The sequence below is a fragment of the Protopterus annectens genome, chromosome 11.part0, assembly GCF_019279795.1.
Source record: "Protopterus annectens isolate FY-2018-M chromosome 11.part0, PAN1.0, whole genome shotgun sequence".
Lineage (NCBI taxonomy): Eukaryota > Metazoa > Chordata > Ceratodontiformes > Protopteridae > Protopterus > Protopterus annectens.
Window position 1 is genome coordinate 1,159,475,094 of NC_056745.1, and position 25,054 is coordinate 1,159,500,147.

The 25,054-nt window shown below is 35.3% G+C and overlaps 1 protein-coding gene across 4 annotated transcripts in view; it reads right to left on the reverse strand.

Annotated features, from left to right (window-relative positions):
• The window catches only part of RELN (reelin), a 3,085,913-nt gene that overhangs the window by 39,119 nt on the left and 3,021,740 nt on the right, over window positions 1-25,054 (reverse strand). For 3 of the 4 annotated variants that reach the window (XM_044088525.1, XM_044088522.1, XM_044088523.1), the window contains exon 63: window positions 19,113-19,211. In XM_044088525.1, coding sequence (XP_043944460.1) covers window positions 19,113-19,211 — 99 coding nt within the window. Of the gene's footprint in view, window positions 1-19,108; window positions 19,212-25,054 lie in introns of all 4 variants that reach the window. The other variant, XM_044088524.1, reaches the window with a different exon arrangement.

Sequence of the window (25,054 nt, forward strand, 5' to 3'; positions counted from 1 at the left end):
TGGTGCGGAAAAAGCCTACAGGGATGAAGTGGAGCATCTGACAGGCTGGTGAGACAGCAACAATCTACCCTTAAATGTAAGCAAGACCAAAGAATTAATAGTGGACTTCAGGAGGACTCAGGAGAAACATCAACCTCTGGAAATTAAGGGGGTGGCATTGAAAAGAGTCAAAAACACCAAGTTCTGGGGGGTGCACATCTCAGATGACTTATCCTGGTCGACTCATGTTAGACACACAGTGAAGAAGGAACAACAACCTCTGCACTTCCTATGGAAACTGAGGAAGGCAAACTTGTCTCAGTCCATCCTCAAAGCCTTCTAGAGGGGGACCATCGAGAACATCTTCTCAAATAACATCATAGTTTGGTATGGTAACTGCAAAGCATCTGATAACAAAGCTCTCTTGCAGGTAGTGAGGACAGTGGAAAAAGTCATTGGTTTCTTGCATCCATCCATGATAATCTGCATGAGACTCAGTGTGTGAGAAGGGCTAGGAAGATCATCAAGGATCCCACTCACTCTGCCCATGGCATGTACTTCCACCTTTCCTCAGGCAGGCGGTATCACAGCTTACACTGCAAAACTTCTACACCGAACAGGAGCTTCTTCCCCCTATCAATAAGGCTGCTGAATTTGAATACCAGGAATGACAGTGAATAATCAGATCAATATGCCACTTGCTGTGAAGGGTCATCTATAGTAATCACTCTGGCAAATTGCTTCAGTAGCTGGTACAGTTAGCCTGATTTCTTATGCTATTACTTCCTGAATGTGCAGTAGTCATGACTGAGTCACCACTCCATACATGTGAGATATGAACATCAGAATATATAATACTACAACTGATGAAGTGCAATATCTAGGCAATCATAATGTGAAGTCACTCTTTGGAATACTTACTAGTATAATATTGTCTAATGTCTTCCTGTCCAATAGTGGTAATTTATTGTGTTGTTAATATTTTAATTACTGTATATGCATTAGTCTTACTGTCACTCAAACTATGTGTTCATTGTTACATCTTGCACGGGGACCATAGCAATGTAATTTCATTCAGCTTGCAGTGCTATGTATACCTGATCAACAATAAAGTTTACTTTGACCTTTGACTTAAAGTTTTCTATACACCTGACATATTTACATCTGAGAACAAGAATAGCAGAAGGGTGAACCAATTTATCTATAGTTAACAGTTAAATGTCAGATAACCAAAGGCTCTTGTGATAAGTGAGAAGGGCATTTGGATGTAGCAAGTTAAACTGTGGCACTCAAGTTAGCGTACCAATGCCCACCAAGTAGTATACTTAATTAATGTTTGTTTGTTAACCAGGATAGCCACACTGGGCTAACAAATGTCCTTTTAGCAGAGGTCTGGGGAGCTAGTTTCTAAAGAAATTTGTTAAACAATACATTAAAAAGTGAGAAATATATATAAGCAAACAAAGTAAAACAGTAATAGAACAACTACACGTATTAATTAATTGATTGCTTAATTAATCACTCAGTTAATTAACCAGGATGACCTGACTATGCTAACAGTAGGGCCTTTTCAGCAGAAGTATAGGAAGGCACTTTAGTTTTTTATTTAGATTTGTTAACCAGGTAAATGGTCTGGTCCATGGACATTTTTTAGCCATGAGCTAGGTCATATAGGCAAGATAATTACAATCAAGATAATTACAGTCCTGAACATGATTACTCATCATTGAATAATACACAGATAATAACATCCAATATTATATATTAATGAAATAAGTTTACAGGTGTAACAGTTATTTTAAACTTCTAACTTCTCTGCTAGCAATACATTCCAATAATGATAAATAAACCTAAGCTTACAAAGTAAACTTCTGTCATAGAAAAAGTTGTATTTAAAAAAGTAGATGGTGAAACATTCACACAATACGTGGAACACAAACCCTCAAAGTGAAAAACGTGATAATTATTTAGAAAAATATGCTACCATTCTAAGAAGAGTAATAGTGAGAGTGGTAGGAAAGAAAAGCTATACAGATACAGATATAGATACAGATACAGATATAGATACAGATATATAGATACAGATATAGAAACAGATACAGATATAGATATAGATATAAATACAGATATATAGATACAGACATATATATAGATATAGATACAGATATATAGCTACAGACATCGATACAGATATAGATAAAGATACAGATATAGATACAGACATAGATATAGATATAGATACAGATATATAGATACAGATATAGATAAAGATACAGATAGAGATACAGATATAGATTAGATATAGATAGAGAGATACAGCTATAGATATAGATACAGATATAGATATAGATACAGACATAGATATAGATATAGATACAGATATATAGATACAGATATAGATAAAGATATAGATACAGCTATAGATATAGATACAGATATAGATACAGATATAGATATAGATACAGATATAGATACAGATATAGATAAAGATATAGATACAGCTATAGATATAGATACAGATATAGATACAGATATAGATATAGATACAGACATAGATATAGATATAGATACAGATATATAGATACAGATATAGATACAGATATAGATAAAGATATAGATACAGCTATAGATATAGATACAGATATAGATACAGATATAGATATAGATACAGATATAGATATAGATATAGATACAGATATATAGATACAGATATAGATAAAGATATAGATAAAGATATAGATACAGCTATAGATATAGATACAGATATAGATACAGATATAGATACAGATATAGATATAGATACAGATATAGATATAGATACAGACATAGATATAGATATAGATACAGATATAGATAAAGATATAGATACAGCTATATATATAGATACAGATATAGATACAGATATAGATATAGATACAGATATAGATACAGATATAGATAAAGATATAGATACAGATATAGATATAGATACAGACATAGATATAGATACAGATATATAGATACAGATATAGATAAAGATATAGATACAGATATAGATATAGATACAGATATAGATACAGATACAGATATAGATACAGATATAGATACAGATACAGATACAGATACAGATATAGATAGAGAGATACAGCTATAGATATAGATACAGATATAGATATAGCTACAGATACAGACACAGATATAGCTATAGATACAGATACATATATAGACACATATATAGATACAGATACATATACAGATATAGACATAGATATAGATATAGATACAGATATAGAAATAGATATAGCTATAGATATAGATACAGATACAGCTATATATATAGATACAGATATAGATACAGATACAGATATACAAATAGAGATACAGATATAGATACATATTTTGATATAGATACATATACAGATACAGCTACAGATATAGATACAGATATAGATAGATACAGATATAGCTATATATATATATATATATATATATATATATATATATATACACATATACAGATATAGATAAGTGAAGAGATCAGGAAGTTAAAACGTTGAAGAGATGGAAACCATAGAGTAGTGTAGAGTTAACAGACAGAAAACAGAATGAGAGAGATAAATAAACCTAAGCTTACAAAGTAAACTTTTGTCATAGAAAAAGTTGTATTTAAAAAAGTAGATGGTGAAGCATTCACACAATATGTAAAACACAAACCCTCACAGTGAAAAACGTGATAATTATTTAGAAAAATATGCTACCATTCTAAGAAGAGTAATAGTGAGAGTGGTAGGAAAGAAAAGCTATACAGATACAGATATAGATACAGACACAGATATAGATACAGATATATAGATACAGATATAGATACAGATATAGATAAAGATACAGATATAGAAACAGATACAGATATAGATATAGATACAGATATAGAAACAGATACAGATATAGATATAGATACAGATATAGAAACAGATACAGATACAGATATAGATACAGATATAGAAACAGATATAGATATAGATATAAATACAGATATATAGATACAGACATATATATAGATATAGATACAGATATACAGATACAGACATAGATATAGATACAGATATAGATATAGATATAAATACAGATATATAGCTACAGACATCGATACAGATATAGATATAGATATAGATACAGATATATAGATACAGATATAGATAAAGATATAGATATACATATAGTTATATTTGATCAGAATAAAAATTATGAACCAGGAGATCTGGTGAAAAGAAGTGCACCCCCAGATAAAAAATCTAGAGAATATACTCGAGAATGAAATAAGAAAGAAGTAAGGGAAAGTACACTATACACGGAACTTAAGCAAGGCTGAAAGCAGCGTCTTTGATGAATTAAGAGGGGATTCAGGCTTAAGAATTATGAAACCGGACAAAGGTGGGGGAATAGTATTGATGAACAGCTTTGACTATGAGGGGAAAATGAATGAAATCTTAGGAGACCCTAACAAATACTCCACAGTTTCAAAAAATGAAATAAATATTAGTTACAGAAGGATAGATATGGCCTTAGAAAGTTTATTTTTAGATGGATTGTTAGACTGGAAGACATATGAATATTTAAAAGTGGACAAACCTAAAATTCCTACTATTTTTGGAATCCCCAAAATACATAAGAATGGAATGGATCCCCCTTTCAGGCCAATAGTTTCGGCTGAGGGTTCCAAAACTTTACCGCTAGCCAAATTCGTGGATGTTAAGCTTAAGAAACTGTGGCTTAAGAAAACCAACATTTTGAGAGATTCTTGGGATCTTCTAAGGACATTGAATCATGATCTATACAATGAGAATTTATGTTTCCTAACAATTGACGTTGTATATTTGTTCTCAGGCATTCCCCACAGTGATGGACTAAGAAACCTGGAAGAACTAATTTTTGAGGATGAGACTAACCCACGATGAGTGTACTGTGGTGATGGAGCTTATAGATTTGGTTCTAAAGTTCAACTTCATTTACTTCAAAGGTGAATTTTTTCACCAGAAGAAAGGAGTAGCGATGGGTGCCGCTTGTGCACCCACCTATGCCAATTTGGTCTTAGCCATATGGGAAGAGAAGATGGTAACCGAATCAATATACAGTAACAACTGGTCAGCTTATAGAAGATTCCTGGATGACATATGTATCCTATGGGAAGGGCCAAAAGAAGAGAGAAAAATTTATTGAATATATTAACAACAGTACTAATTTTCTTGAATTTTCTTACAGAATAAATTATGAGAAGTTGGAGTACTTTGATATAGAAATATACAAGGAAAACGCATGTTTTAATTCCAGGGTGTATAGAAAGTGTACCTATTCTAACTCTTATTTGCACTTTGAAAGTGCTCACCCTTTGTACTCCAAGAAAAATATAGTTAAAGGACAATATATTTGGGCCTGCAGGATGACGTCCAGAGACAAAGACTTTGAAATGGGAAAAAGGTTACTAAGGAAAATGTTTAGGACGAGGAAATACCCAGATGATATGATAGACAAAATTGAGACAGAAGTGACAGAAAGGAGACCAAATGACTTTAAGCCAATATTAGGATTATCAGTATTTGATACGGTAGGCCCAGTAAAAAAGGCAAATGACAATTTTGGCAGTGCACTCATCTTGGAGTATAATGCCTGTGCAAAAATGGTAAGACAAACTATAGATAAGGAATGGAATAAAGTTTTAGCATTTACTGACTTAGAGAAACTAAAGAATGAAAAGTTAAGAGTAGTTTATAAGAATTCAATTAACTTAAAACTTTTATTGGAAAATGGTACAAACCAAGAAGTTCAGAGACAGAGAAAAAGGAAGGGAACGTTTAAATGTGGACATTGTCAACAGTGTGCATACATGAGCAATGCAGAAAGTGTGTATTTGGAAAGCAGGGGAATCACCCTGGAAGGCAAGGATTTTAATAATTGTGACTCCTTTCGGCTTGTATATTTAGCTAAATGTCAAACCTGTGAAGCATTCTATATAGGGAAGACAGAACGCAGGCTCAGGAGAAGGGTGTATGAACATATGTATGACCTGGAAACAAACAAACAGACTAATGCATTGTACAAACACAAACAAAGCTGTGAAAATGCATACTATACATTTTTTGTGATAGAAAGGGTGGAAAGAGTGGCAGAGGGGGGGTTTATGGGAGGAATGTTTGGGGTACAGAGAATTATGGTGGCAATAAGCCGGGTCTCAATGAACATATCTCCATAGCCCCATTATTAAAATTGAGAGCAGCAAAACTGTGATATGCATTTGCACTTTATGTGAATTTTATCACGTTTTTACCCGTTTTCCAATAGTTACAGTAGGTCTTTAAGTTTTTTTGTATTTGTATTTTTATTAAAACGTTGGGTTTGTAATATGTTATGAACACAAGTGTTACACTCATTTATCAAAGGTATTGAACTTATTTTTCCCTTATATTTTCCTGTTTTTAACATTCTTTTAACTGTGTGAGGCTATACAATTTGCCTTTGGTTTACAATGCAATTTTTATAATACCTGTAATTTCATGATTCATCCACTAGATGGAGGATCGAGTTCATTTAAAGCAAATATTCAAGTTGGTAATTTTAACCATTGAGTCCTACTAAATGTGTTTCTAATAGTATTTTAACTTTATTATTTATTCTTTGTAGTCAAGTATTTTAAGGATTTTTATTTAAAACAGTTTTATTTCTACATATTTATTCATCAAACATTGTAACATTAAATGTGTTTTAACTGTTGCAACACAGAGAGATGCAACAAGAAAACTTTTTGGTTTTAAACTAAATTAACCTTTCAATTAATTCATTAACCTAATCAATGTAATTAAGTGAATGGTATAAAAGCACTAGTACTTTGAACAGCCCACATCTGAGGAAGTGATTTTTAAAACGAAAACGTACGGTGGAGCGTTAATGTGCTGTGTTTCTGTGGAATAAAGTGAACCGAAGTGTGCTGAGCCATCTGTGTTTTTTTTTCACAATATTCTAAGCTTGCCCTGCTCAGGGCTTTATTGTTTTGCCTGAAAAGCTGCTTCATTTTGTGGAATACATATAGATATAGCTATAGATATAGATATAGCTACAGATACAGATATAGATACAGATACAAATATAGATACAGACACAAATATAGATACAGACAGATTATATATATATATATATATATATATATATATATATATATATATATACTGAAGAACTGATGAATATATTATACAATGTCAGGCTATATAAAAATAAAAAAAGAATAATAAAAAACAGAAACCCTCTCTGTGGTATAAGCTTTCGTTCCACTTATTGTGGAGGAACTTCTTCAGAATGAATACAAAAGTGAAATGCATCAATTCAAATAATACTCCAACCTGTCAATAATTAATAAATAACCAATGAATAGCAAGGATGCTTAATGATATGCAGTAAATAAGAAGCTGACTGAATAAAAGTAACATGAATATTTAGTGACCAAAAATAACATGAATATGTATATGTAGTGACTAACAAAGCCACTGACAATTTTTATTGCATCCACCTTAAAGCACACTTTATGTTGGTAGATTCATTTAGACCTGGGTAACAGTCTGGCTGTAAAAATAACTGCCATTTCAACTCGAAAACTTGCAGGAGATTGTCAGAGTCCCCACAAAAATCAGGAATTTGTTCTAATATAAGGAATGTAAACTTGTCAAAATTAATACAAATACCACTGTGCTTACTTAAAGCATTAGACTTATCCTTAGACCTAATGGCTGCGTTGTGTTCTTTTATTCTGTCACTCAGTCTGCGTGTGGTCTTACCAATATAAAAACTTTGGCATGATGAACATATAGCTGCATAAACTACTCAGGAATTGTTGCAGTCAAAATGTTTCTTAAAGGAAATGGATGCATTACAATGTTGGAAAACATAAGATTTCTCAGTGAAAACATAGTTACAACAGACACATTTACCACATTTAAACATTCCTATATTGTTGTCAATTATCATAGGTTCAGATAAAAGAAACGCTTGATCTTGTTTTTCAAAAAAAGATTTAAAGGTTTTTGATTTTTTAAAAGAGAAATTAGGAACAGACCCAATAAGAGGTTTCAAATTCTTATCACAAGTAATAATTCTCCAGTTGGTGTTAATAATGCTTCTAATTTGTTTCATATCCCTACAAATAGGTAGTGAAAAGCTTAATGTTCTGTTGGTGTCAGTGGGTGATGTAGGAGATGTAGTAAAACCACATTTTAGTATAGGCTTGAATTTGGTGTGTCTCATGACGTTGATCTCATTTCTAATAGAACAAACTAAATGGTTTTCTGAACTTTGTTTTCAGAAAAGAGACATACAGAAACAATTACCTGGACTTCAGAAGCCAGCACCCATTTTTTATGAAGAAAAACGTTGTTAAGGGAAAGTTTGTGCAGCTTTCTAGGTTGATTAGTGATGACATTTATTAATTATTGACAAGTTGGAGTATTATTTGAATTGATGCATTTCACATTTGTATTCATTCTGAAGAAGTTCCCCCACAATAAATGGAACGAAAGCTTATACCATAGAGAGGGTTTTTGTTTTTTATAATTCCTTTTTATTTTTATAGACCCTGAAGTTGTATAATATATATATATATATATATATATATATATATATATATATATATATATATATATATATATATATATATATACAGATATAGATAGAGATACAGATTAGATATAGATACAGATATGGATACAGATATAGATACAGATATACTGTACATACAGATATAGATACAGATATAGATATAGCTACAGATACAGATACAGATATAGGTATAGATACAGATACAGGTACAGATATAAATATAGATATAGATACAGATACAGATACAGATACAGGTACAGCTACAGATACAGATATAGATATAGCTACAGATACAGATATAGATATAGATACCGATACAGATATAGATATAGATACAGATACAGATATAGATATAGCTACAGATACAGATATAGATACAGATACAGGTACAAATACAGATATAAATATAGATATAGATACAGGTACAGATACAGATATAGATATAGATACAGCTATAGATACAGATACAGATATAGATATAGATACAGCTATAGATATAGATACAGATATAGAGGGCTATATTATAAGCTTGATGGCTGAAAACATCGAACAACATATGGCCAACACCATATGGTCGATGTCTTCAAATGTTGACCTTATAAAAAGATAAAAAAAAAAGAAAAAAGTACCCTAACGGGTTTAAGCAGGGAGGTGCCCCCAACACCCCCCCACTCCTTAAATATACCAACTCTGAGACCGCACTACATTGCAGTAAATGGAAATCTCCCCTTACGGAGATTTCCATTTACACACACGAGATTCTGAGCATTTGATATTCTCGTGCTGACAATGTCAGATTCAACATTGTCGGCTTTCGAGAATATAATATAGACCCGATATAGACATAGATACAGATATAGATACAGATAGAGATACAGATATAGATATAGATACATATACAGATACAGATATAGATATAGATACAGATACAGATACAGATATAGATACAGATATAGCTATAGATACATATATAGATACAGATACAGATATACATATTGAAACAGATACAGATATAGACACAGATATAGCTATAGATACATATATAGATACAGATATAGCTCTCTCTCTCTCTCTCTATATATATATATATATATATATATATATATATATATATATATATATATATATACATATACAGATATAAATATAAATAAGTGAAGAGATCAGGAAGTTAAAACATTGAAGAGATGGAAACCATAGAGTAGTGTAGAGTTAACAGACATTAAACAGAATGAGAGACAGAGAGAGTGAAGATGAAAGGTAGGGTAGGAATGGAAAGAAAGGGAGGACATGTAATGAGCAAATATTTTTATTATTAAATCCAACAGCTACAGGACAGTTTGACTGACAAAGTCTAAAATAAAAATATTCTTTTTTTTTTATTTTACAAAGGACAGTACCAACAGTGCAAAAGATAAAATGAGTCTCCAAAATGGTCATTGAGTTTAAAATAATTTGATGGCTTTGTGAGATTTTATTTTTTTTGTACTAAGTGAATAGGTGGGGGTGCTGCAGTAGCGTTGTCACCTCACAATAAGACGTTGTCCTGTTCGATTCTCAGCTAAAGCGTCTTCTGTGTGGAGACATGTGGAGACATGCATGAATGGGCGTACCTTCGTTGAAGGTTGTGCATCAGGGCTGGCAACTTGGTACGTAAAAATCTACTGCCAATTATTAGCAGACCGGAGTTCCGCTGTGGCGACCCCTAACCAGGAAAAGCCAAAAGATACAACAACAACTAAGTGAATAGAATATGTTTTATGCTTAAACAATATTTTTGAAGAGTACAGAGATTATCAGAGTATTTTGGATTTCCGACCAACCTGCTTTTTTTCTGGACAGTATTCTATGAGGTCGGTTTGCAGTGAATTTAATGATGTTATAGAAGAATCTTTCCAATTTATTTAGTTGTGTTTTTTTGTTTCTTGGCCAGAACTGTATATGTACATATTAGGGATGGAAGTGAAAGTGTGAATGAAATTATAAGAGGAGCATGTATTGACAGGCATAATGTTAACCTCTATAGTACCCCTAATTTCTTATTTGTTTTGGATCGAACAGTCATTATGCTTGCCAGATTTTAACTTTTTATCATTCATTACCACCAGCAGTTTAGCTTGACTTACTTGTTAAGAGAAAGTATTGTTCAGAATTGCTACAAAGAATATTGAGTATTGTTTTGAAGAATTATTGGCTTTGAAAATAATTGGTTTATTTTATTATTATTATTTAGAAGTAAGGAATCAGTCAATCAATGTTCAGTTTTGTAGCAGGATCGTTGTGTGAAAACCTAAACTACTTCTAAGGAAGCAGTATTGCAAATCAGGATAAAACCATCAGCATATCATACTAAAGTGGCATTAAACATTTAATAAAATGTTCTGTGAGGAAGTGAATATGCCAAACATACTTTAATTATGCTTAAGTGCTAAGTGCTTCTAATTCTAAAATTAGATTGGAGTCTTCTTCAGAAAAAAGAAGCTTTCTTAAAATCTCCATTCAAATAACTTATTTTAAAAATTTTGCACTCAATTCAATAGTCATAAAAAGTACATGGCAATATGAAAAGTAAATTTAAAATGTATTAATCAACTATATATAAATATTATCGTTATAAAACTATTTAAATGTTTAAATGATCTTATTTTAAACAAATTACTACATGTGAAAAAAACTCTGTAGAACTGTTATACTCCTCAAAGGTTTCTACATAAAACACCCATGTTCAGAAAAGACAGCAGAGAAATAATGTTAAAAAATATGCTTATATGTAATATCAAAAATAAATGAACAATTTATTATTTCATTCAATGCATTTAGATGCATATTTTTATCATGTGTTGCACAGTAAAAACGTCTAGTTAATTTAGAGGTGTCTATGCTTTAAAATTCATTTAATGTTACTGGGATCACTTAAACCTATGGGTGACCGGCGTTCAACTGTAGTTGCCAATGCAATTCATATTTTTACAATACACTGATAAAGTCACCCCTCTGATGTCCATATGTACCTGTTTTTTTTATTTCCCCTCTCTGCAGCTGGCCCTCAGATTCTATCAGCTTCTCTCCACAGTCACCACAACTACCAGTCTTGCCTTAGTCTCCCTCAAGCTTAACCCAGTCCAAGCCTGGGGCTGGTAAGAAGGACAGGAACACTGGTAAGCTCTGCAACCACTTCCTGTGGGATTCCTGACCAAGTGAAACTCGATCACTCCTTAATGTTGCTATTGTAGTGAGTCTAGGCACCCTCCCTCCTCCCAGGCTGGGCGAGGCAGCATCATTCATTCATACATCCTCCCCTTGTCCTGTCTTCCCAATGCCCATGCTTCTAGTCAAACTTGGGTTGTCTGGGGTGCTGTAAGGGCTTAATCCTTCTGCATCATGGGGCCATCTCATTTTTTTGCCATTCTGTGTCACACAAAATGTACCTTTGTTGCAATTTACACAAGTAAAAAAAAGTGTCATTGAAAAATAGTACTTGTAACAGTTTTGTACATGCCATTAATGAAGACATGAAAGAGTTTGTGACCTCGAATGGACCACTGTGGGACACCTGTTTTAGCTGGTTGAAGGGCTGAGCCATCAGGCAGACCGAGTTCTTTGACTAAGGCAGTTTTTGAACCACCTGACTGTCTTTTTACTTATATTTCTTTGACCTTTTTCAGTAGTAGGTGATGAGAGGCTATAAGAAATGTTTCAGTTAAGTCTAAGAAGGAGGAAGCTACATGATGTCCTGAATTCCTTATTTACAGAGATGATTCACAAAAATGAGTAAAGCAGATTCTGTGCTATGACTGAGTCAAAAATGTAAATAACCATAAACTGAAAGTTAAATTATATATTCTTATTTGATATGACAATAAGTCTGCACAGATTTCATAATAATTATTTTCAGAATTGACCATAACATTGCATTCACTCTATCAAAATTACATACGTGATAATATAGAAAAGCGAAATTCACCAATTTATTGTAAACACTATTAGTTTGTCAGTGCTAGTTCCACTGATTAGAAATACATAATCGATTAGATATCAATATACTTTGGATGGTGAAACATAGGAATACCTACTTGATGGGAAAATGCAATATCCTATGGTATCTGATAACTGTTGTTATCTGCCCATTTCTAAAAAGTAGTGCATATTGTCTAAAACAGAACTATTAGCTATGCTTGAAGACCATCGTATTAACTTTAACAGCTTTCTATTTCAAGACAAGCTTGTCTCTTTTAGGCATATAAAGTATTTCATAAAAATCTAAATCACTTATGCTTATATTGGTGGTAACTACAAATTACTGGCATTAAATATGTAAATAAATAAAATACAATAGCAGTGCTGGATTATGATAAAACATTGTCTGGATGCACAGAATGTTGCACAGTCCAGCACTGTGACACTTGTATTGACAACTGTGATCCTTCTTTCTTTCTTTTTTTACATAAAAAACATGATTTGGGTAGGCAAATGTTTGGAAAGAAGAACGGATTCCCATCTGTTGGTCTGCATGTTTCTGGTCTCAATACAGTCTACTTTTTTACAGTTGTTATTTAAAAGGAATTAAGTTAAAGAGTCATCAGATTTTTTAGCAAGGACTGGCATGTGCAGAAAAGCACAGAGACATGTAAAAATTGTTTCATAGATGATAACATCATACACAACCTTTATCTGGTTATATCGGGAGGTGGATAATTAAAGACTATGGTTTGTTTTCCTGTAGTCTGTATGCAGATTATCAGAAATTCAAGCATCTCAGTATGTAGGTGCTGCTCAAAGTAGCGCAGAAGTAATGTGAAAAAGAACACCTGAGCAACACAGGGGGTCATAATGTGAAAGAACACCTGTATAACACAGGGGTCATAATGTAAAAGAACACCTGAGCAACACAGGGGGTCATAATGTGAAAGAACACCTGTATAACACAGGGGGTCATAATGCAAAAGAACACCTGAGCAACACAGGTGGTCATAATGCAAAAGAACACCTGAGCAACACAGGGGGGTCATAATGCAAAAGAACACTTGAGCAACACAGGGGGTCATAATGTGAAAGAACACCTGAGCAACACAGGGGGTCATAATGCAAAAGAACACCTCAACAACACAGGGGGTCATAATGCAAAAGAACACCTGAACAACACAGAGGGTCATAATGTGAAAGAACACCTGTATAACACAGCGGTCATAATGTGAAAGAACACCTGAGCAACACAGGGGGTCATAATGCAAAAGAACACCTGTATAATACAGGGGTCATAATGTGAAAGAACACCTGAACAACACAGGGGGTCATAATGTGAAAGAACAGCTGAGCAACACGGGGGGTCATAATGTGAAAGAGCACCTGAGCAACACAGGGGGTCATAATGTGAAAGAACACCTGAACAACACAGGGAGGCATAATGTGAAAGAACACCTGTATAACACAGGGGTCATAATGCAATAGGGATTTAGTGTAGTTATCCAGTTCACAAGATACAAAGAAGTGGTGAAACAGATGCTGTCATTCTACTTAAATATCCTCAAAAGACAAATAGTATGAAAGGGTTCCTTACAGCCTTTAATCCTATGCTGCAAAGTTACAACTAATACTATTAGATGCTTAATAAAACTTCTGTGATATAATTTACCTTAATCTACGTTTTCTAGTCAAACAGTAAAGGCTGCAGAGATAAACTGAAGTTATCTCAATCTACCATTGGTTATTTATTTATTTTTTATCTGACGTTTGTTTATGAGAAAGGTCGACTGGGCACAGGTCCCATTTTCAGTGGAGGTCCAGGGAGAAAAGCTAAAGACATTTTAGAATTATGTAATGTAAATGAAAAATTGGAAAATTAATCACAATAATTCAAAAACAGCAATAAAATTAGCAAATTAAACAGTATGATTCAAAACAGCACAGTTAAAAAACAACAAATTTGAGAAATAATGTTATAAGCAAATAGAAAAGCAATGAGAGGCAACGTGGAAGATACTGGGTAGGAGAAGTATGTTTGGCAGACTTACTGAATAATGCAGGAAGAACAGGTTCTATACTGTAAGAGTACATTTGATAGAGATGATGAATGATAGAAGAAGATCAGGTTCTACACTGTAAGAGTACATTTGATACATATGATAACAAGGAGGATGTTTTTCCAGTGAATGGCAACAGAGTTTGAGTAAAGGAGAGGTCCTATAGATCTATTGGGTTTGTAGATAGAAATTAGTTGCTGTTCAGAATATTGTAGTTTATGATTAGGTGAGTACTGAATAAGAATGGAGCTGATGACAAAGGGTTATATATCATTTTATGGGCTTGAAGAAGCTGAGTATATGCAAGGTATTGTGGTAGGTCTAGCCAGCTTAATGCTTTAAGAGCAAAATATCCATGTGACTTATAGGATTTATTGTCTGCAAATCTGGCAATTTTGTTATAACACAACTCATTTTTAGATTTCACAGAAGTTTGCAGATTTGTAAGGACAGGTGCAGCAAACTATAGGGAAGGAAGAAGATATACAATTGTCAGTGTAGCTTTACTTTGTGTGGTGAAGTATTTTCTTGACCAGTAGAGCATACCTAGTTCTGGTGTTTTTTTAATGGAATTTTGAATTTGCAAGTCAAATTGGTCATCAGTTGTTACATCTAGTAATTTGATTTGGGACATGACTTCAATATTGATATTATTTAGGGATGTAATTTTGAAAATTTATTTTGCATGTATTATTATTTTGGGGAGAAAAAGGAGCAGTTTACTTTTTTAGGATTGAGATGAAGTTAACTGTTAGCCAATTCTCAACAAAGTAGAAAGCTTTATGTGTACGGTCTGTAGGTGTAGAAGGGTATCTACTATGAAGATGAGGGTAGCATCATCTGCATATTGAATTAGTGGAGCTTGCTGTGTGGATGTATGGGGGGGGGGGCGGCCACGGTGGTCCAGTGGTTAGCATTGCCACCTCACAGCAAGAGGTTCTCCTGTTTGATCCTATGATGGGGTGCCTTCTGTGTGGAGTCTGCATGTCCTCCCTGTGGTTGCATGGGTTTCCTTTGGGTGCTCCGGTTTCCATCCACATTCCAAAGACATGCTGTAGGTGGATTGGATACTCTAAATTGACCCTAAGTGTGAGTGTGTGTGCCTTCTGTGAAAGGTTGGGTGCTGGGCTGGCAACTTGACACCGTAAAACTCCACTGCCAATCATGAGCGGACAGGTGATCCACTGCGGTGACCCCTAACTGGGAAAAGCCGAAAGAAGAAGAAGCTGTGTGGATGTATGGAGGTCATTTACAAATATGTTAAATAGGAGAGGGCCAAGGATAGATTGTTGTTGGACTCCATTTTTAACCGGAAGAAAAGGGGAGGGAGCAGACAGACATTTCAGTGATTGGAAATGGTTAGACAAATAGCTGGTGAACCAGTCAAAGGTGGAGTTAGAGAGACCTAAAGTTTTCATTTTACATATTAGTTGGGAATGAAGGACTGTATTGAAAGCTTTACAGAGGTCTAGAAAGAGAGTAGAGACCAGCTTGTTGTTGTCTGTGGTTTTATTTATGTTGTGCAGTAGTCATAATGCTGTCTGTTGGTCTGAATCCATATCGGTTGCATGTCTAATAGCTAGCTACTAGCTGAATCCATGTTGGTTACATGTCTAATAGCTTGTAATGAAAGCTCAGACAGCTGACATTTCATACCAGAGTGAGAACTGCCCATTTATGTTTTTCAGTGACTCAGTAAGAAATACTCTGCTCTTGCTATATTGTATATTAGCAATCTAACCTACTGCAGTGATACCATTTACTGATTTCACACCAGCACTTAAGAAATATATTGGGTTGGTTTCCTTTTATAAAGAACAGTCCTACTGAACAAGACAACAAATATTTCTGTCTTCAAAGTGGTATGACCCAAGGATTTCTGATGGATGCTGCACCCTCCTCCCCCCATATGGGCGTTTCATCCCTCACACGTTCTTCCTTAAATAGATCAACTTCAATAGTTCCCTACTTTGAAGAAAGGGAGCCATTTCAATGAGCTATTTTTGTGATGAAACTGAGTTACTCTTGAGGTAAAGGCTCTAACGTTTTAATTCATAGATTAAAAATGTCTAGGGTTGATGGTACTGGGCTCAGACCTAACCTTCCAAATTTCCAGTTGAACTTGAGAGGTATGCCAAGAGTGTACACCCAAAATTAAATAGAGTCATGGGCAGCAGAACAAACTACGGAGTGCTTACTGTGACAAAAAGTTGTGCAGAACAACCATCTTACGAATCAGCTGTGATGTGTATCTTCTAGACAAGAGAACATGTATCACACACTGCCTGCCATGTCAGGGTTAGCCACTTGTTGGTGTAAAATCACGAATGTGCTGGGTAGGATGACAACTGATAAATGAATACACAGAGTAGTGGCTTGAAGTGTTGGAAACACTGGTAGAATAGTACATATTATTTACAAGGACCCAATGACACAAGTATGAACGGTGTTTGGACTCACAGATGGGTCCCCAGTAGGACTGGGTCAACATCAGAGTTGAGCTCTGAGCATACTGCTGCTCATGTTAATGGTGGTCTACATTAGCAAATATTTCGGGGGTCCAGATTAAAAAAGCAGACAATGTGGAATTACAAGAAGACCCTGAAAAGGACCACCAGCAAATGATAGGGTACTGGAATGCAAAACTAAAGGTACATGGGAAGAAACTGACTACAGATAAGACAATGATCATGGGAGCAAATTGAGGAAATCAGATGAAGCTGCAAACTGAGGCAAGGGAAAATAATGGAACAGGTCAACAGCTTTTAGTATTTGGGAGGTGTGGCTGAGTAGAAGGGAAATCGGAATGAGGAGATCAACGCCACAATCCTATGGGCTGTAGCCAACTGGCTGTGAAGGGGTGAGAGGACATTTAAAAATTGCAAATTGCCGGTCTTTTCATGTGCAAGATTGTGGTACAATTGAGTATGGGAAATTTGCCTTTCAACATTGCTGTGCAATTTTGGAGTTGGTATATATGAAACAGGAGGTGTAGGGGGTTGCCCCCCTTGCAGAAAAAAATATTTTTCCTATTAATTTTTTTAAGTTGTATTCAGTCACTGCACTTTTGAACACATTTGTATGAGTACTTTGTACTAGATGTTTTTTGATTCAGGGACCTTTAGTAGATGCATATATATATATATATATATATATATATATATATATATATATATATACACACACACACACACACACACGTGTGTGTGTGTATGTGTGTGTGTGTTCATAAATATATATATAATGTGTGTATATGTATATAATATATATATGTATATACACACACACATATATATACATATACACACACAAGTGTCACATACTACATTGAGCAACCACAATGTCAAATGACAAATGATTGAGCACAAATGGTCAATCACCAGAAGACTGAAAAACAAAAGAAACAGTATAAACATGTTTCTTGTAAGCACCCCCTGCATCCCCTCACACTCCTTGCTAATCATACATACCAACTCCAAGATTGCAGTACAATGCGAAAAGTGTAAAGTCTCCAATTCTACTGTACCACAATTTCACACAGAAAAAAAACAGTACTTGAGATCATCTGCCTTTCAGTCATATTTTTTCCTTCGGTAATTGCTACATTTGACCAACTGTAGCAAACCCAAATATATATATATATATATATATATATATATTCTATATAGATGCATACTTCTGGCATGAAACAGTGAACACCTAAAAGAGCAAACATCAAAGTAAAAAACAAAACACAACAAAACAAGGACCTGGATATAACCTGAATGGTCATTTGACTGAAATACAAAACATCCACAGTACCACCACACTAGAAATAAATTCTTCATACCCCCCCAGACTTAAATATGCCAATATATGATTGTACCACTAAAATATATGTGTGTGTGTGTGTGTGTGTGTGTGTGTGTGTGTGTGTGTGTGTGTGTGTGTGTGTGTGTGTAGCACACACACACACACACACACACACACACACACACACACACACACACGTCTATCTAGCTGACAGATATATACATATACAGATATGAGTGTGTGTATTGCATACCTGTACAAGTCATAAATGCAAATCGATGTATGTACGTGATGTATCAACGTTTGTAACTGTAGACTCTATAAAACTGAAACAACAGTCTTGCTTTCATTTCCTATTCATGTCTCCATTTTTGGGGAAACAAATGATGCCACTTTGATATACACTGACTGCAGCTATTTGAAATTGAAGCAGGTAACGTTGTGAAGAGTAAGGATAATATCCTTGTTTCTCCTAAAAATTTGTATATAAAATCATATAATGAGAACAAAATCTGACTACTCAGAATGAATGAATCATGTTTTCCAATTCTCTTACACAATGGGCAAGTTAACCTACAGAATTTTAGCTAAGACTAATGACTTTTGTATTCTTGGCTTTAGCATAAAGCGCAGTTGAAGACAGGTAGAAATTCATGATCAAGCAGTCCCCCCACAGACTGATACATGGAAGTAAAAAATACTAGCAGAACAACCTCTACATGATCCAAAGCCCACTGGTCATGACCTGTTCCATTATGACGAGGTTGCCACCAGCGTAACAGCACTCCTTTGACTCTGGCCTCCCTAAAGAGAGAAAACAGTCATCTCATCAAGTTAGCATTTGACATAATATTCAGAGTAGAAATAGCACAACTTTGTCATGCAGTAAATTACAGAAACATATTGCTAGTAGCAATATTTGATATTTTCTGCAGTGCTGCACTGAGACTATGAAAAAAAAATGGAGATGAATCTGTTGCACAGCTTTTCAGTTTTCTTATTTTCTTAGCATTATCTACTTTTGCAAAATACCTGCAGACTCTATGTGACTTGTGTATAAGAGCTGTGAAATCACTTGGGAATAATGAATGAGCAATAGTTTCTACTGTCTCTGTCTCTTTTTTTTTCTTTTTTCTTATGTATATCTAAATGCAGGTAACCATGAAGAACCACAATACAGGTAAAGTGAGTGGCTATAACCATCATATTAATGCCTAAAGTCACTAAATTAGTCTTTTTCAGTTTATTTTTATTTAAGCTCAGGGTCTGCAACTACAGATCCCTGATCAAAAGGTTGTCTGAATAGCTACTGCCACATTACAGTTGGCTTTTTCCATAGTTTTCTCTATACTTCTTCTATGTTTTTATTACACTAAGTACACACTAAGGCCCCACCCCCTCAGCTCTTCAAGTGAAGAGCAAGAGCATAAAAAAGCAATTCATTGTAATAATAATAATAATAATAATAATAATGTTCTTCTTTCGGCTTTTCCCGGTTAGGGGTTGCTGCAGCGGCACTCCGGTCCGCTTATGATTGGCAGTAGATTTTTTTACGGGTGCCGAGGTGCCAGCTCGACGCCCAACCTTCAACAAAGGCACGCCCATTCTACACATGTCTTTCGAATGCCACTCGACCGCGGGGAGGACATGCAGACTCCACACAGAAGGTGCTCCAGCCGATACTCGAACGGGAGAACCCCTTGCTGTGAGGCAACAATGCTACCACTGTGCCACCATGGTTAATAATAATTAATAATAATAATAATAATAATAATAATAATAATAATAAAAGAAACAAGTGGCCAGATGCATGACATGCACCCCCTAACCCCAGCCATTCAGGTCCCATTTCTGTGCCCTGCCCACAGTCCTCCTTTAACATCCATCCATCGATTCAACCACACACAGCCATATTTTATTTAAATAAAATCTTTTAAGCTGTAACAAACTGTTGACTACAAATGTAGCAAACAGTTGCTACAGTTTATACCTGCCTGCATTGTAGCAAACAGTCGCTACAGTTTACACCACACACACTGAGTGCAATAACACTCAGGTTTGAGTGCAAATGCAATACCAGTTTTAAAAGCTGGTATTATATTAAAGAGCGATAAGGGTTGGCTGATCGTGCCTCCCAACACTTTACACGTGGAGCTGCTGCCCCTCTTGCCCAAGCCTAGCTACACTACTGGTTGTGAACTACTAATAAGTTCTACCTTGTAGGCATGCATTTGACTGTCTCACTGTTCATTTCTCTGTTTTGTAACTAGACATTACTACTGGACTTCAATCCACTTAAACTATTTTAATCAGTTATGCGATAATCATGTTTACGGATAACTGTAATTAAAAAGAGTACACCACTAATGATCACATATGCAATATAATAAATATGAATCCTCCATTGTGCTGTAAGAAGAAACAACTGTAAAGTAGTTTGGAACACTGACATGTAGGTAATATAAAATTCTTAGAGCATAAACATTCCTGCTGTAGCAAACAAAATGCACACTGAAAAAATCAAGTTATGCAATTAATCACATCTTCTATATCATCACACAATCAAGACTCATTCTCAGGGTCAAAGGTAGTTTGTCTAAATGTACTAAGTACACAAACCTTCAGCCAAACATGTTTTAAGAAATTTCATGATTTATTTTTTAGTGTGTGCTTGGGAAGGGCCTGCTCTGTCATCATCTCATACAGTGGACTGTGTCCGTTACACCCTTGCAAACCTCCTGTAATAGAGACTTCCATCTTCTGACAATATCTGGATGAATTTTCAACCAATTTCCTGAATTCAGAATTTGACTGGACTGTGCTTAGCCAATTATTTTGCTCTTCTCCAGATATACTGCCAGTCCCATTTTTCTACAAAATAAAGCAGTATAACATGGAATCTAGATAATAGTGCAATGGGAAAGCACTCATTTAGTTGTACTTAGCAGATACATGCATTGTTCACATAATATCACTATATTTAGTGTTTGCCCTTACAACTGGGTGCAGTGACCTCAGAGTTACTTACATTTAGTCTAAGGTTACAGGAAAAAGCCCTGTACATAACAGAGTGTAAAGGACTTACCCTTAGAGAAAAATAGCATTTTCATAAAAATTAAACCCATCATATTTCTTTCATTTGCCACAATTTTTGATTAAATTACTTTTAATGCACTGGTAGCGATCCATACGATACAGTTAAAACAAGTATCATTCTTTAACTCTTTATGACATATCTAACACTATTGTCAAAACAGAAATGTGTAAAAAATGGCAAAAAGTTTGGTGCAGTGCCTGTCAGAATTCATGCTTACAAGAAAAGCATATGAACTCCATGCTATTATCATGTTGAAATTACATTTCTCAGATAATAAATGTAATTCATCAACATGATTACGCGACTATATGACAAGTGCAATTTTGCTAAAACAATGCAAAATAATGCACCTTGGATGATGATAGGGGATCCAAGAAAACACAGGGGTTACAGGAGAATGTCATTTGTAGCAATCATTCCAGTCTATATCATGCAGGGCAGTGCAGTGTGAAAGGGCAGCACTGATGACCACCAAGGTACTGTTTGTTGCACGTAGCTCAGGGAGTAAATTCACAAAACACTGAAATCACCCTTCTAGCATACTGGGTTTATTAGGTCCCATCTGGACTTCAAAGTCCATTTTTGGAACCATACAGAATAAAGAAGGTTAGGCTGGTTAGAAGCAACTATGAGTATCAATGTAGGCTTAAACAGATGGACATGCATAAATAAGAGAAGAGAAAGGGATATGATCTGGACATAATATACTATAAGGACATGAGAGTGGTGGATTTGAAGGGGGGAGAAAATCTGAGCATGGCAGGCAGTTGGAAAGGAAAGGGGTTTAAGCCTGATTGAAAGGATCTTTTTTCATATTGAGGGTGTTTGTCTTGCAAAAGACATCCAAAATAGTGGTGCAGTAAGTATGATGGTTTATGGATGCTTGGAACAGAGAAAAGTTATGGTAATGCAGATAGATGTAAGTGGCTATCATGCTTGGGGGGGGGTTGCAACATTTAGCAGGATTAATAAGCTATAAGATATTCAATTAGTATATCTATAATAACATGGCTATTTTTATTCCAAGCAAGTATGTGGGTAGGATTTCTCTTGAGCATTGAAAATATTTATTACAGTTTATTTTGATGGGTTTTTCATAAATAAGATAGTGTACAGAGGAAAACTGTTTTTTTCCACTTTGCTTTTTGGGGCTCCCCTACCTAACATCCATCATTTGCTGCAGATATTAGATGAAAGCTTCCTGGGGTGGCATCATGCAGGAGTTGGAGGCTTTCCCCCACTGTTGTACCCTTACCTTACCCCATGCACATGGTGTGCCATTAAGTTAATGCATTTCATGTTCATGTGCTACAGTATGCAGGTGATCTGCTTGAGTATCATGATTAAATTCTGTCTATCTGAGCTAGAACTGGTAGCTATCAACAGTGACCACAGCCAGGCAGAAAACACACCCTCCCTCCCAGGATGAGTTAGATAGCATTTAAGAAGCTTCCCCAGCCATTTCAACCAGTGTCTGATGTCACTATCCTAACCCAGATCTCCTGGTCACAGTGAGGTCTCCATGCACAATGAAGTTGACAATATGTGGCTGTCTGCAAACTCAGGTGAGTTCCCATATGGCAAAGCCATCTTTACTTTGCTCCTCTGAATTTTTAGCTGTATAACTGTAAGAACATATTAAACTATTCTTGATACTGTGAAGGCGAGTTCCCATATGGCAAAGCTAACCTTATCTTCCCTCTGAATTTTAAGCTGCTTTACTGTAAGAACAAATTATTCTTGATACTGCGAAGGCGAGTTCCCATATGGCAAAGCTAACCTTATCTTCCCTTTGAATTTTAAGCTGCATTATTGCATAAATGCATATCTAATTATTCTGGACATTTTCAAGCTTCCTGCACTGGAGAAATTAGACAGTCTGGGGATCATTAGATCAAGTTATAGGTCAGTCTAAAATAACGGATTTGCATCTTGGTATGGTAAGAAAGAAAAAGTCATAGGTGCCCTGAGACAACTTTGTTTCTGGGCTCAGGTATTCTCTCACACAATCCATCTATCGCTTAGCTGGATAACCTTGTCTCCTCTTGCCTTCTTCGTGTCTCTCCTAAATCTGGTTTTACAAAATTGTCTCTAGCTTTTCTGCACATGTGATCAAACCACAGTAATCTCCTCTCCTTGACCTCCTCTGTAGGTGGGACTACTTTGACTTCTGCTCTGACATCTTCATTTCTTCATCTGTTTCACAGTGTGCATTGTACTACCAATCATAGCCACTTCATCTCCATCACCTCAAGCTTCCTCACTCACTCTGCCTTCACTGTCCTACCTCTGTTTTGTACAATTTACTTTTCAACTTCTTTAATATTCTTCTGAAACACATGATCCCTGACATTTTGTGCCATTTGGCTTCTAGCTTTGATCTCCTCATTCAGACTTCCATTCTCCTCAACCACACCTCCCAGATATTTGAAGCTGTTAAGCTTTTCTACTGTTTTTCCATCTCAATTTTAAGTTTTGTCTGATTTTGTTCCTTTGTTGCCATGACCATTGTCTTGCCTGCCCTCATATGTCCAACATATCTACACTTTTACATTCCATTCCTTTATGATTTGCTGAGGTTCCTGAATTGAGTCGCTTGCAATGCCACATTGTCCACATACACTAAATATGTTAATCTTTTTCTTCTGACTTGTTTACTGATGTAGTCCATCACCAGTATGACCAGCAGTGCGCACAGAGCTGAGTCTTGATGCACACACACTCCCCCTCTTGGAGTATGACCACTATTTATACTTTTGCCATTGGGTACTTTTAGTCTTTGAACCATTCTAGGACTGCCCATATCAGCGTCCTTGGGACCTTGTCATATGCTTTCTTCAAGTCTAGGAATGTCCAGTTGAACCCTCATCTTTAAACCCATCTCTCTGTAAACATCAGGTCAATTGTATTGCACACTCATCTGAATTTCAACTGCTCATTACATGTCTTACTCTCTACTACTATGCATATTCATTTATCAGTCACCCTCTCCAGCACTTTCATGCAATGTGACAGGAGTATGATACCGCTGTACTGCCCACAGTTGTGAATGTCCCTCTTATTCTTCTATACTGGCACTAGAAGGCTTATGTGCCACTCATCCAGGCTGCATCTCTCTTTCGATACTTTGATGAGTGATTTCATGAGTCAGTTCTCCCATAATATCCCCAACACCTTGATAGTATCTGTAATGTCTTCATCTGTGCATGTCACTTTCCATGACTTTATTTTCCTTAGTGCACTTTTTACTTCTTTGGGGGATGGGGGTGCTCCTTCTTATTTCATTGCAATCTGTGCTTGCAACACTACAGTGTCTGTAAGATTTCTTCATTCAGAAGTTTCTTGAAGTACTACTTCCATCTGCTCTTTATGTCCTCTGGACTGCTGAGCAGAATATTGTGAGTCCCTTGGAAAGGCATGTGTTAACTATTTCCTTTGAAGGAGATAGAATTACTTGTCCAGTAATATCAGGGGAATTGGTATGTAACTAACAAAAGGTGAAGATTAATTCTAGCCTTGACCAAGATAATATACCTATCTGTTTTTCACA